General features: G+C 49.4%; 1 protein-coding gene across 1 annotated transcript; it reads right to left on the minus strand.

Annotated features, from left to right (window-relative positions):
• Nucleotides 1–227: 227 nt before the first annotated feature.
• CD52 (CD52 molecule) lies at nucleotides 228–1869 on the minus strand. Its single transcript, XM_082665540.1, has 2 exons — nucleotides 1734–1869; nucleotides 228–597 (listed from the first exon to the last, which is right to left on the minus strand). The coding sequence occupies exons 1-2, from the start codon at nucleotides 1785–1787 to the stop codon at nucleotides 460–462; spliced, it is 192 nt and encodes a 63-aa protein (XP_082521666.1). The 5' UTR covers nucleotides 1788–1869; the 3' UTR covers nucleotides 228–459.
• Between the last annotated feature and the right edge of the window lie 12320 nt (nucleotides 1870–14189).

The raw sequence follows: 14189 nt of genomic DNA on the forward strand, positions 1-14189 counted from the left end.
AAATGCAACTAAAGGGAGGGTGAAGATGGCAGGTTCTGCGTCGTGTCCCTGCAAGGGGATTCGAAGGGGAAGGGCCTCCGCATTTGGACTTTGGCGCAAGGCAGGTGAGGTGCGAGCTCGCTGGTGCCACCTCGCCTGCTGATGGGGCTATAGGTGGCCCCTTGGTGCTGCTGCAGACCTGGCTCTTTGGGCCTGGTGACGTCCAGTGACCACACACGGGACCCCACTCCAAGTACATGACAAGTTTATTGAACCCCGGCTGGGTGGTGCTTGCCCCTCCATGTCAGTGTCTCGCTGTGTCGGCCATGGCCCCCCAGGCTCTACGTGTCAGTTCCCACAACCTGCTCATCTCTAGCATCAGCCCCTCCCAAGGATGGGGCAGGGAGGGGCTTCTCTTGCTAGTGATGGTGGCAGCTGTCCTGGGGGCACGGGGCTAGGGCTGGGCTGGGGCATGTCACCTCATCTGAGGTGGAAGAGCTGGATGACGATGTTAGTCAAGAAGACAAGGGTGCTGCCGCCGCCCAGGCTGCCGAGGGCTGGGGCCCCATTCCTGGGTTTCTGGGGGGTGGTCTGGTTTCCCAAGACTCCAGTTTGTATCTGCAAGAGAAGTGTGGCAAGCTCATGGGGGGTTGAAGTTCGTGTTCGTTGTTTAGAGACAGTGCCCCCACCCCAAGTAGTTCTCAGTTCCCTGCCCCAGTGACCACAACTTCTACCACAAGGTCCTGTGAGGATGGTTGGCTGCTTCCTGCCTCAACACAGGCAGGGTCAGAGGCGGTTACTGGTCCACGTCCCACAGAACCTTCCTTTCACGTCCACCAGACCACCAGCTCCTCCAGCATGTAGGAGATAGGGGAGCCTGTGCCCCCAGCCCTTGACCGTCCAGGGCCTGAGCCTCCCTGAACCTCAGTTTCTTCATCGTGCGAATGGGGAGAAGAGCCCGTCACAGTCATGGGGGTCACATGAGACAGGGCTGGCGAGAAGGCACCTGGCAAAGTGTAGGTGGGTGGGGAGGGTGTGGCTTCTCCCCTGAGGAGGTAGCAGATGGTGATCAAGCTGTTCTCAATGCTTGATCAGGCTGCAACCAGAACTGCCCCTCATGGAGATTAAGCTGTTCTCGACGCTTGATCAGGCTGTTCCTGATCGAAAACTGGATGGTTCCCATGCCCCGCACCGACTAACGTGTGAGATGCCGCCAAGCTGCCTCTTGGAATAGCAGTTGGTCTCGAGCCTCTACCTGTTTCCGGAGTGGGAGATTTCTATCTTAGCATTGCCGAACGCGCGGGCTCCTCTCCCGGGGGGTTTCCTGCCACCTCCAGAACCGGATCAGGCTCCATTTGAACATTTCCCGGCCCCCTCCCATAGAACCATTTCCCCAGGTTCCCTGTGGGTTGATGCCATCCTCTCTTAGGGCCGTCCTCCCAAGCCTCTTAATCCCCTGTTATTCCATAGCACCCCTTGGGTGCCTCAGTATGCCTGGCACCCTGTAAGTGCTCCCCAGCCTCGGGTACAGAAGACAGTCCTGCTCAGGGGCAGCCCTCAAACGGGCTGCTCCCAACCAGAAGGATTGGAAGGCTGGGAGTCAGGCCCCCTGAGCCCATGGTTCCCCTGCTGGAGCCTCTGCTCCCGTGGAAGAAGGCTGGGTGCCCAGGAGCCTGCATGCCTTCTCCCCCATGCCGGGCAGATCTGGGGAGTCCTGGGTGATGGTGCCGGGGGCTCTGGGGTGCTGCTCTTACCTGAATCATAATCAAGAGGCTGACGGTGAATAGGAGGAAGAGGAAGCCTTTCATCTTGGGAGTCTCTCAATGGCCCTCTTTGTAGCAGCTTTTGGAGATGAACGCAGGGCTGTCTGCAGGCCTCTTCTGGCTTGGCTGCTTTTGAACGAGAAGGAGGCAGGGAGGCGGGGTGGAGGGAGAGGAAGGAGGGCCTACAGGGTGGGGTGGGGTGCTACTGCTTTTCTACAGACCTTGGGGTGGAGCGTGCCAGGCCCTAGGTTCTACAGCCCTGGCAGATGGTGGGTTCTGGAGAGGGACTGAGGCACATCCCAGGGGATGGGAGGTAGGCATCCACGAGGCACCTGTGGGGCAGTAAATAGAACCCTGGGCTTGGAGTCATGCATAGCGGGGATTGAATCTTGGTTTAATCACATATCAACTCCGAGACCCTGGGCCAGAAACTGTCCGTCTCTGAGCCTTTAACGAAAGAGCTGCCAGAGAATTAAATACAGTATAATTAAAAGGAGATTGGGGCAGGGGATAGGCGCTGAAAGAGGAAAGGCTGGGATAAATCTAGGTTTCAGGATAAGGTTGTAGACTGTTCCACAGGTTCAGAATGAAGGCTTGGGGAGCATGAAAATTTGGGGTGGTGGGGGAGGAGAGTCCTGTGAAAACAAAGGAGCACTGTGTTAGGAATCCAGAAACCTAGCTTCTAGGTAAGCCCATTCCCCCTGGGCCTCAGGTTTCTCATTTCAAGTGAGAAGACTGAAGCGGATTATTTCTGAAGTTTATTAAGACCTAGCATCTTGTGATTTGGATGAAGAAAATAACAGATTGTGTATGTCAATCTCAGATGGATAGGAGGAGGGCTAGTGGAGGGTCGAGAAGTTAATAAACTGCTGGGGAAGACGTTTGGGGTGGGGTGGCTGTGAAGTTCTAGCCAGGGGTGGGAGATGAGGTGAATCACAAAGGTGCCTGGACAGTGCTCCATTCTTTATACATTTTATTCTCTCAGTGGGGTTCTGCAGTAGGTTTCATAATTATCCCCATTTTCCTGATGAAGAAACTGAGGCTTGGATATTAAGTGACTTGTCCAAGGTAATAAAAGGTGGAGCCAGTTTCATGTGTAATTGAATCCAGGTATGTCTGAAGCTGCAGCCATGTATGTAACCTCTGGGGCTTTCCTAGAAGTCACCAATTAAATCTTGGTTCCCTGACTGGCTCCCTCCTGGAGGACCCAGGGATTGGCTCTACAGCCCAGCTCCAGCCCCACTTACTCTCCCTTCCTTAGTCTATTCTATGTCTCATTTGCATGCCAGATAGTGAAAAAAATAAAACCTTTCACTTCCCTTCTATGCTTTTGTGTCTCATGTATCAAGCCTCAGAAAAACCTGTGTGGGCCTTTAGGGCCTCCAGCCCCGGCTAAAAAGAAACAGAAAAGAACTGAAAGTCAAGGCTGGAGAGAGAAAGCCAGGAAATGGGGAGAGAGAGGGGTAGGAATCTCGCCCCGGGGAGGTGGGTAGGGAAGGAAGTGGGTGGAGCCCTCAACTACCTGTCACTGCCCACCCCCATCAGCTCCTTCACCAGAGGCCTTTCCTGACCCTCTGTTCAAGTCTCAGCTGCCTTTGGTGCACCTGTTGGGGTGGGTGATTCTGGGGGTTCATGAGAGTCTGTGAGGCAGGGATACCAGAAGGGCACTGGCCCAGGAGACAAGAGGCCCATGTTGAAGTCCAAGATTGCTCTGCTGAAAATTGACGCCATCATACTGGGCAGTCTTCTCCCTTCTGACAAAGAGGCAGGTAAGGTGGGCTAAACCCTGGGGCCAGCCAGGATGCCCTTTCTCCAGGCTGTGGATTCTTGTGAGGATACTTAAATGCCAAGCTCATATTTGCAAAAATATTCTTAGAAACCTGAGAAATTTCTTTTCCACGTCCTGGGTCTCTGCTGTCATTTGAGCTTGAGCTGCTAGTCGTGGGGGGATCTGGGTGCTGGAAGGGTTTTTAAGGTCATCAGGACTTGGGGCATGAAGGGATATCTGGAGTCTGTCAGTACCTGAGAGGAGTGGGGCTTCAAACCTTTTCCTCTCCTGCCCTCTGAGCAGTTTGATTCTGTCTTGACACCATCTGGATAGACAGAACCCTGGTCGCAAAGCTTAAAGAGCTTAGAGAGACCCCCATTTTACAGATGGGAAAGTTGAGGGCCCAAGAAGGGCAGGTTAATGGCAGAGCTGGAGATAGAACCTAGTCTATTTCTTGACTTCCCTGTCCTACTGTACACCTTCTCCAAACCTGACTTGATGGGAAATCTCAATCCACACCCCCTCAACGCCTTCAAAGAGAGGGAGTTCCTCAGTGTTCCAAGAGCTCCTTCTCTTCGTCACTGCACTAAAGGTTGTGCCTGCTAAGAATATGGTCTAGTAGTTTGACCCAACACCAGGTCCCTCTAGGTCTCATCACCTCTTTAACTCAGCAGAAAACAGAATATGGGACTTCCCTGGTGGTGTGGTGGTTAAGGATCCGCCTGCCAATGCAGGGAACACGGGTTCGAGCCCTGGTCTGGGAAGATCCCACATGCCGCCGAGCAACTAAGCCCGTGCGCCACAACTACTGAGCCTGCACTCTAGAGCCCACGAGCCACAACTACTGAACCCGCATGGCACAGCTACTGAAGCCCGTGCGCCTAGAGCCCATGCTTGGCACGAGAGAGAAGCCACCACAATGAGAAGCCCGCGCACCTCAACGAAGAGTAGCCCCCACTCACTGCAACTAAAGAAAGTCCAACACAGCCAAAAATAGATAAATAAATGAATAAAACAAAACAAAAAAACAGAATATGGCAGTTAGGCTAGCTGAATGAATGGGTGAATATAAGGTGATCACTCCCACCTCCAAGCCGTACATACCTGTATTCATGCAGTCAATAAATGCTTATTATGGGCCAATAGCAGACTAAGTACTGGGGAGTTACCAACGAAGAAAAGAATTAAGGGGAACAAAGAGGTGAGCCCTTTGGGGCTGCTTTTCCCCTAAAAGTATTTGCCACTTCCAGAAGAGACAGCTGAGAAACTGAGCAGAGCTTTCTACAGATTTATGGGGCTGGGGGAGAAAAACTGTAGTTCAAGACCTACTAAGAAATGGGGGCCCTGGTAAACTCCCCCACCCTCCACTAGGCTTTGGGTTGGGACCATGAAAGGTTACACCTGAGGAGTAAGAGTAAACAGGAAACAACAGCCCAGCCCGTCATAGAAACTGAAGACAACGTGATCAAAAAACAAAAAACACCTCGAAAAAAACAAAGAGGAACAACAGATAATAGAAACAATTACACAGAAGATCCAGATAATGGCATTATCAACCAAACTTTTATATAACAATGCTTAGTGTATTCAAAGACATATAAGACAAGACCACAAACTAGAAATTATAGAAAAGAACCAAATGGAGGGGCTTCCCTGGTGGCGCAGTGGTTGAGAATCCGCCTGCCAATGCAGGGGACACGGGTTCAATCCCTGGTCTGGGAAGATTCCCACATGCCACGGAGCAACTAAGCCCGTGCTTAACTATTGAGCCTGTGCTCTAGAGCCCGTGAGCCACAACTACTGAGCCCGCGTGCCACAACTACTGAAGCCCACACACCTAGACCCCGTGCTCCACAATGAGAAGCCACAGCAATGAGAAGCCTGTGCACTGCAACGAAGAGTAGCCCCCACTCACCGCAACTAGAGAAAGCCCACACGCAGCAATGAAGACCCAACACAGCCAAAAATAAATAAAATAAATTTATTTAAAAAAAAAGAACCAAATGGAAATTCTAGAACTTAAAAATACAATAATAGAGGGCTTCCCTGGTGGCGCAGTGGTTGAGAATCTGCCTGCTAATGCAAGGGAAACGGGTTCGAGCCCTGGTCTGGGAGGATCCCACATGCCACGGAGCGGCTGGGCCCGTGAGCCACAACTACTGAGCCTGCGCATCTGGAGCCTGTGCTCCACAACAAGAGAGGCTGCGATAGTGAGAGGCCCGCGCACCGCGATGAAGAGTGGCCCCCACTTGCCACAACTAGAGAAAGCCCTCGCACAGAAACAAAGACCCAACACAGCCAAAAATAAATTAATAAATTTTAAAAGATACAATAATAGAAATTAAGAACTCAGTGGATAGTTTTAACATCAGATTAGACACAAATGAAGAGAGAGTTAGAGAAGTAGAAAATGATACTAAAATATTACAGCATAATATAGTTGTTAAGTATGTGCTGTGTGCCAGGTACTGCACACACTGGGGCTACAGAAGTGAAAAAAAAGGACATAGTCCCTGTTATTATGGAACTGACATTTGAATGGGGGAAAACATTAAAGATTATGGTAATTTAAGATTTCAGTAAATGCTGTGAGGAAGTCAAAAGGGTGGTGTGAGAAAAGAGAAATGGGAAGAGGACATATTATAGGTTAGTGTTCAGGGAAGACCACTCAAAGGGAATGTTTGTGCAGAACGAGAGGGACCTGGGTGAGCAAAACACCTCAGGCCACTCCCTGTCCCAGTTTCACAGTGTTCTTTAATGACTGTTCCCAGGGCCTTGCACAGTCTCACACTGGGCAAGTGCTCAATATGTACTTGAGCTCAGTGACAGAACGGAACACAGCAAGGATGGGAAGAAAGGAAGGGGGTTGCAGCACATATTACAGTATGATCTGCCCTGAGGCTTTCACCCCCACTGAGAGAGGGCTGTGATCCAACAGCACCACAGAACATTCCAAGGGAAATCTTCATCTGTTTGTTCATCCATCCATCCATCCATCCATTCATTTCAGACAATTTATTGACACCTACTGTGTATCAGGTAAGATGAATTCCCTTGAGGAGTTCATAGTCCAAGAAGGAGACACATACAGAAAAAAATCACAAAAAGGATAAGGAATGTTATAATGGCAGCAGGCCTACTAGAATGTAGAGTGTAATTCCATTTGGGGGGAGTGGGGTATTCATGGAGGAGGGGACATTTGAACTAATTCTTGAAGGATGGAGGGGGATTTTCCCAGGGTGAAAAGGCAAAGGAGGATGTTCCCATTGGAAGGAGAGGCCTCAACATAGGAGAGAACATGATAGTTTCTGGAACACTGAGAAGGGTGAAGGGCAGGACACATAATATGAAGGTCCTAAATGTCAACAGGATATAGGGAGGGCTTGACCCAAGGCGCCTGTGATGTGGGTGGAGAAGAGGGGGAAGGTGGGAGAGATAGCCAGGTTTTTATTCTGAAGGAATGCTTGGACTGAGAGGACCTCTTTCTCCATTATTATTTACCTCTCCCTCCTGAGCTGCTAGGAGTTGATAAACTCTTTAGCCCCAAAGGGGTCATAACTGATAAGGGTTTTTCAGGAAATGACCTAGAAGCAAAGTGGACTCTATTCTCAAGAACAGAGGCCTCCAGAACCCTCTAACACTCTAACCCTGTAACCCTCTACTTCCTCATCCCACAGGTGAGGAGCAGACCCAGAAAGAGCCTCCCTCCTCCCATTCCAGGGCCTTTGCACCATTGTCAGGCAATGAGCATCCACCCCAGGATGGAATCAAGAAGAGGCCAAGTGGCCCCCACCCCAGAAGTCCAGAGGGAGTCCTGGGTGAGCTTGGAAGCTGGACAAATTGTCCTCCAATGTCCTTCTAACATTAAATCTTTTTTTTTTTTTTTTGGCTGCACTGGGCAGCACGCGGGATCTTAGTTCCCTGACCAGGGATCAAACCCGTGCCCCCTCTAGTACAAGCGCAGTCTTAACCACTGGACGGCCAGGGAAGTCCCTAACACTCAAATCTTATGTAAGTCTGGAGACCTTGGAAAGATTTCCAGAACCATCTAAGATGGGAGATAGAAAAATATAAGTCAGAAAAATAACTATTAGGCGAGCTTAGACTCTTGTTTCATTTTCATAACTTTGTTTTTGGAAAACATCTTTTTAAAAACAATATGACAATATTATGAGAAATTTAATTTGCATGATAAGGGTTATCATGCAAGGTGGGTTCTATTAGAATCTCTATTTTCCAGATATGGAAACTGAGGCTCAGTGGAGTAGCTGGAGCAGAAACAGCCAGCTAATAAGTGACAGAGCCCAGCCCCATAGACTTGTTAAGTATTGGTGGCCCATAATATTTCCTCAATAAATGATGGCCATCACTATTTTCCAAGTTTCTATGATGAAAATGTATACTTTTATAATAAGGCCCTGACTTCCCCCAATAAATGTTTTTTAAAAAATAATAAATTGGGGACTTCCCTGGTAGTGCAGTGGTTAAGAATGTGCCTGCCAATGCAGGGGACACAGGTTCGATCCCTGGTCCGGGAAGATCCCACATGCCGTGGAGCAACTAAGCCCATGCGCCACAACTATTGAGCCCATGTGCCGCAACTAACAAAGCCCGTGTGCTCTGGGATCCGTGTGCCGCAACTACTGAGCCTGCGTGCTGCAACTGCCGAAGCCCAGGCACCTAGATCCCGTGCTCCACAGCAAGAGAAGCCACTGCAATGAGAAGCCCACATACCGCAACGAAGAGTAGCCCCCGTTTGCCGCAACTAGAGAAAGCCTGTGCTCAGCAATGAAGACCCAACGCAGCCCAAATAAAATATATATATATATATATATATATATATATACATACATATAATAATAATAAACTGCCCGCCAGGTTAGAGGGCTCCCACCTCCCTCACAGGAACGGGATATTTGCTGAATGTCTGCCTACTGCAGAGTCTCAGGCCATGCTTCCGGCCCTGGGTAGGAGGGAGGTATGTTGTAAACTCTGATGCTTGGGTAAATGCCAGTTCACTCCCCAGTCTTGCTGAGGTGGGAGGCAGCGGGCACACCAGGACCCATGAGGCCAGAGCCCCCTGCCTCCCATTGCTGTTGGTCCTTGCTTATCTTTAAGAGCAGAAGGAACATGAGCAAGGTGACAGTAAAAGGTTGCTAGTCCCCTGACTATGGCTCCAACCCCCCAAAACACTTGGCCCCAGCATGACCTCGAACTTTCTCATCTATCTCAAGCCTCTGAGAACTTTCTGGGAGCAGCTTAGTGGCAAGAGAGCTCTCCCACCTCCAACTTCCAGTCGCACTTTCCACCTGAACCCTTCGCTTGGCCATAGACCTGTACCACCTGCACCTTGGCTTACATTTGCCTGCCTGTTTTACTAAAGTGGGAGCTTCTGGAAAGAGCACAGATTCTGGAGGCAGACAGTTCTGGGTTTGAATCCACTTTTCTGCTTTCTCCTGCATAGTCTTGAGTAAGTCACTTTACTTCTCTGAGCTTCAGTTTTCTCATCTGTAAAGCTCACAATTTTGGCATCTGGCACTTGCAAGACACTCATTAATTGGTAGCTTCCTTCAGTCTTCAATTGGTGCGTAAAGAATGCCTCAAGGAGCCTGCCCTCCCCTAAATGCAGAGGAGAAGGTCAAATGGAAAATATTAGTAAGTGCAGTTTGAGACACGCAGAGAAAGGGCTTTGGTGGTTAAGCCAAGGCATAAGGAAGTGGGTGCCAGAAATCATAGACACCCAGATCACAGCTGGAAGACTGAGATAATGATAATGCTAGTTAAAAGCAGGAAATGTTTTGAAAACTTATTCTGTATGGGTATTGTGACAGGTACTCTGTATGCATTATCTCATTTAATTCTCATGGCAACTCTGTGGGGGTGGGTATTATCCCCATTTTACAGAAGAAGAAATTAAGGTGAGGAACTTGCCCAAGGACACACAAGTCAGGATCCACGACTCCAGAGGCCTAAGTCCATGCTCTTAACTAAACTATCTCTAGTTTTGTTTGTTTGTTTTCGGTACGCAGGCCTCTCACTGTTGTGGCTTCTCCGGTTGCGGAGCAGAGGCTCGGAACGCGCAGGCTCAGCGGCCATGGCTCACGGGCCCAGCCGTTCTGCGACACGTGGGATCTTCCCAGACCAGGGCATGAACCCGTGTCCCCTGCATCGGCAGGCGGACTCTCAACCACTGCGCCACCAGGGAAGCCCACTCTACTTGCTTTAATCCAACACCTTATTTTTTCATGTGAGGCTCAGGAGGGGAAATGTTTCACCCAAAATCACACAAAGTGTCTTATCCAAAGGCAGGGGGAGTCTCACCCATATTTTAACACAAAGGAAATAGAATATGAGCGTCCCTTCAGGGCGCCGTTTGGTCAGAAGTTAGCAGAGAAATTCAGATTTAAGAAACATTTATTAAGTACTTGCATCATTTCCACTCATGCTTAAAAGAACTGCCCCCTTAGTACTGTACTGATCAGATGAAAAAACAGGCTCAGAGGGATAAATGTAATTTCTCCCAAAATCATTGGGAGGATTGGCATTGTCGGGATTACACATTCAGGTCCAGAGGCTTCCAGCAGCTTCGTGAATCTTATCCCAGGTTCTCCGCTTTCTGTGCCTTGGGTTGACATGAACGGGCCCTCCATTTCTCCAGACCCCGAGTCCGCTCAGAGCGGTGGATTCTGGGACTTGCAGTATCCAGCGATGAATTGAGACTCCGTGGGCCAATAGAATTCGAGCACAGACGGCTGTACCCGCCTCCGCTGCCTGCTGGTTGCTCAGGGACACCCCTCGAATTAGCCAATGAGAAGCGCACGGGTCCTGGTCGCCTGGGAAACCGTGTAACAACAAGATGGCGGCGCCGCAGGCGGCTCTGCAACCCTGTGTGGTGAGTCACGGCCCTAGACCTTTCTGCCCATGGAACCACACACACAGGCTGGGGCCCTCACCCCGAGAACCTCGAGGACATGCGAGACCCGCGGCCCGGCTCCCCCAGCAGACCCCCCCGCGCCCTGGGAGCAGATTCGGGCCCCCGCCTACCGTGGCTACGCGTGGAGGCAGGGGGGCGGTGACGCGGCTCCTAGGGCGGGACTGGTGGTAGAAGTCACGTGGTGAGCGCTTCCAGCTGGGGATTTAGGGGTTGAAGGTGTACAGCCTGCTGGTCCTTGTCGGCGCTGGAGAGCACTGGGACCTGTGGGGGGATAAATCTGACTCCCAAAGATGTAGAGGCATAAGACAGAACTTTCCTTTCAAAACTTGAGTCTGAAGGGGCAGACAGCCTTTTAGCCGCCTCCGGCTTGAGGCGGAAGACACAGTCCTCCCAGGAGGACCCCAAAGTGAGGGGAGTAGACGTGGCTTTGTCCTCAGGGTCCCCGGTCTGAGGGAGGAGACACAGCCCTGCGCTCAGGAGTCCCCAGGCTGATAGGAAGATACAATCGTCGTCCTCACGGACGACGATAATCCTATAATCCATGGGAAAATGGATCTGGAGACAGTGTGTTGGATTGGCCTGGAGTGAGACTGGAATGGGGAAGTCGGTTTGGGGCCATTGTGACAGCCCCAAAGAAGGGCAGTGAGAGTCCCACTAGGATGGCCAACAATGGTCATGGAGAGGAGGAGCTATGTGTGAGAGACTTGCAGAGTTTAACCTGCAGGATTTAGTAACTGATGGGATTAAGAGGGAAAGAAGGAGGGAAAATTTTTGTGTTTGGATGACGGGGTCCCATTAAGAAGGGGGAAGTGGGAGGAGCTTATTTTGAGGGAAGATGTTGGTTTTGGTTTGGAGACCAGGTCCTTTTCTTTCCTGTGATAGCTTTATTGAGATAAAATTCATATACTATATACTTCACCCCTTTAAAATGTAAATTTCAATTGTTTTTAGTATTCATAGAGTTGTGCAGCCCTCACCACAATCAGTTTTAGAACATTTTCATCAGCCCAAAAGGAAACGCTATACCCTTTAGCAGTCCACCCACACCCTCCCCGTCTCCCTTTAGCACCTCCTACCCTAGGCAACCACTAACCTACTTTGTCTCTATGGATTTGACCATTCTGGACATTTCATATAAATGGAATCATAACAATTGGTGGTCTTTTGTGACTGACTTCTTTCCCTTGGCATAATGTTTTCAAGGTCCATTCACATTGTAGTATGTATTTCATTCCTTTTTTGTTGCCAAATAATATTCCATTGTAAGGATATACCACATTCGTTTATCCATTCACTGGTTGATGAACACTTGGGTTGTTTCCATTTTTTGGCTATTATGAGTAATGCTGCTTATGAACAGATATACAAACTTTTGTGTGGATGTAAGTTTTCATTTCTCTTGGGTATATAAGTAGGCATGGAGGCCATAAGATAACTCTGTTTAACCTTTAGAGGTACTGCTAGACTGTTTTCTACAGCAGCTGCACCATTTTACATTCCAGCAAAGGTTCCAGTTTCCCCTCATCCTTGCCAATGCTTATTAATTTCTGTCTTTTTGACCAGTTTCTTTTGAGGGGTCATTATGGTGATGAGAATTTGGAGAAAGGAGGAATAATCAGGTCTGGTGGGAGTTCATGCAGGGTAGTTTTCACTACTAAAGGCACAGTGCCTGGGGCTTTTTAGTGTGATGAAAATGTTCCAAAACTGATTGTGATGGTGGTTTCATAACTCTGAATTTATGAATATACTAAGAACCAGTGAATTGTGTACTTTAAAAGAGTTAAGTGTGTGAATTATACTTCAATAAAGCTGTATTTTTTTTAAAAAAAGGTCACATGCTATTTGATTCCATTTATATAACATTCTTGAAGTAAGAAAATTATAGAGATGGGAAACAGAGTAGTGGTTGCCAGGGGTTAGGGACAGTGGTGAGGAAGAGGATGAGTGTGATGCTAAAGGAGTAGCACAAGGGAGATCTTTGTGGTGATGGAATAGTTCTGTACATATCGTTTTTTAATATAAATTTATTTATTTTTGGCTGCGTTGGGTCTTTGTTGCTGTGCGTGGGCTTTCTCTAGTTGCGGCGAGTGGGGGCTACTCTTTGTTGCGGCACGTGGGCTTCTCATTGCCGTGGCTTCTCTTTGTTGCGGAGCATGGGCTCTAGGCACGCAGGCTTCAGTAGTTGTGGCACGTGGGCTCAGTAGTTGTGGCTCACGGGCTCTAGAGCACAGGCTCAGTAGTTGTGGTGCATGGGCTTACTTGTTTCACAGCATGTGGGATCTTCCCGGACCAGGGCTTGAACCTGTGTCCCCTGTATTGGCAGGCAGATTCTTAACCACTGCACCACCAGGGAAGTCCTCTGTACATATATTGATTGCAGTGGTGGTTACACAGAGTCTGTACAGGGGATGAAATGGCATAGAGTGACATACACAGATTATACAATGTCAATTTCCTGATTTTGATACTGTGTACAATAGTCATGTAAAATGTGACTATTGGGGGAAACTGTGAAGGATACACCAGACCTCTCTACTATTGTCCTGATTTCCTGTGAATCTATAATAATTTTAAAGTAAAAAGTTAAAATATAACTAAATAAAAGCAAAAAAAAAGAAAAAGAAAAAGAAAAGGAGTTAGCCAGCCAAGGGAAGGGTGTGGGTAGGAGTAGGGAGACCATTTTGGGGGATCGGGTTCCAGGCCTGAGGAGCCATGTGTGCAAAGAAAGCCCTGGTGCATTTCAGGGCCGACAGTTCAGAGTGGCTCAAGTGGAGGGTGGGATGCGGGGGGACCGTGGGTGATGATGGGTGAGGTCCAGAGACACAGGCAGCGACCAGATCATCCATGATTTTTTTTTCTGTGGGTGAGAAGGAGCCACTGGGAGTATTGAGCAGGGAAGTGACATGTCAGCTTTGGGTTTAAGAAGATTCCTCTGGCAGTGTGTGGAGACTGGTGAAGGGAGCCACAGGGGCCGTCACACTTGGCCACACATACCCTGAGGATGCCCGGACAAGACGGCAGGAACCAGGCAGGCTGGGGGCAGGTTTGGAGGCTGGATGCCGGATGATGGAGATCAGGAAACTCTGGACCTTGTCCTTGGAGGGCACCTCTGAGAAAGGGGCGGGGCATGAGTCCCAAACTCCAGAATTAAGACCAAGGGAGCTGCCTCCTGGTGATGCAGGTCCCCTTGCTGGGCAGATTCAGGGGCTGGTGGAGGCCAGTGCCACACATCTCCAAAGTGGAACGGAAGACTTGATTCAGGCCCTGATGGAGGTCGTTTGATTCTTCGATTTCTAGACATTAGCCACGTGATATTTAATTCACTGAATAGTGACCGTTAATTGCATCCCTGATGTTCATTCATCTTTCCAGAAGGAAGAGGAAAGGAAGGGAAATCAGCATTTATGAGGGTCTTCTGTGTGCCAATAACAGCGGCAGCCACAATTCACATTTTTGAGTAATTCCTTCGAGCGTTTCACTGGGCTAGGTGCTTTACGTGTGTTACCCCTACCTGGCTGGTACTATTACCATCCCCACTTCACGCTAAAGGAAACTGAGGCACAGGCTATACGGGAATGGCAGAACCTATCCAGGGTCTGGGCTCTTGACCTCCCTGCCATGCAGGTGGTGTCTTGGTAGAATCCTGCCCTGGGGTTGCCCCTCTCTGGCTCTGAGAAGTTGGAGGTGGCCCCTGGTTCTGGTAGGAGGGGAGGGGACACCTGGGCATGATGACCAGCTCCTTGGT

This window comes from Grampus griseus (assembly GCF_964374135.1).
Source record: "Grampus griseus genome assembly, chromosome: 1".
In the NCBI taxonomy this organism is placed as follows: domain Eukaryota; kingdom Metazoa; phylum Chordata; class Mammalia; order Artiodactyla; family Delphinidae; genus Grampus; species Grampus griseus.

Excerpts from the sequence above, each read along its gene's own strand:
- CD52 (XM_082665540.1), bottom strand. The coding sequence starts at position 1,787 with ATGAAAGGCTTCCTCTTCCTCCTATTCACCGTCAGCCTCTTGATTATG. Across the intron at positions 598-1,733 it reads GCCTCTTGATTATGATTCAG|ATACAAACTGGAGTCTTGGG; the intron begins GTAAGAGCAGCA and ends CTTCTCTTGCAG.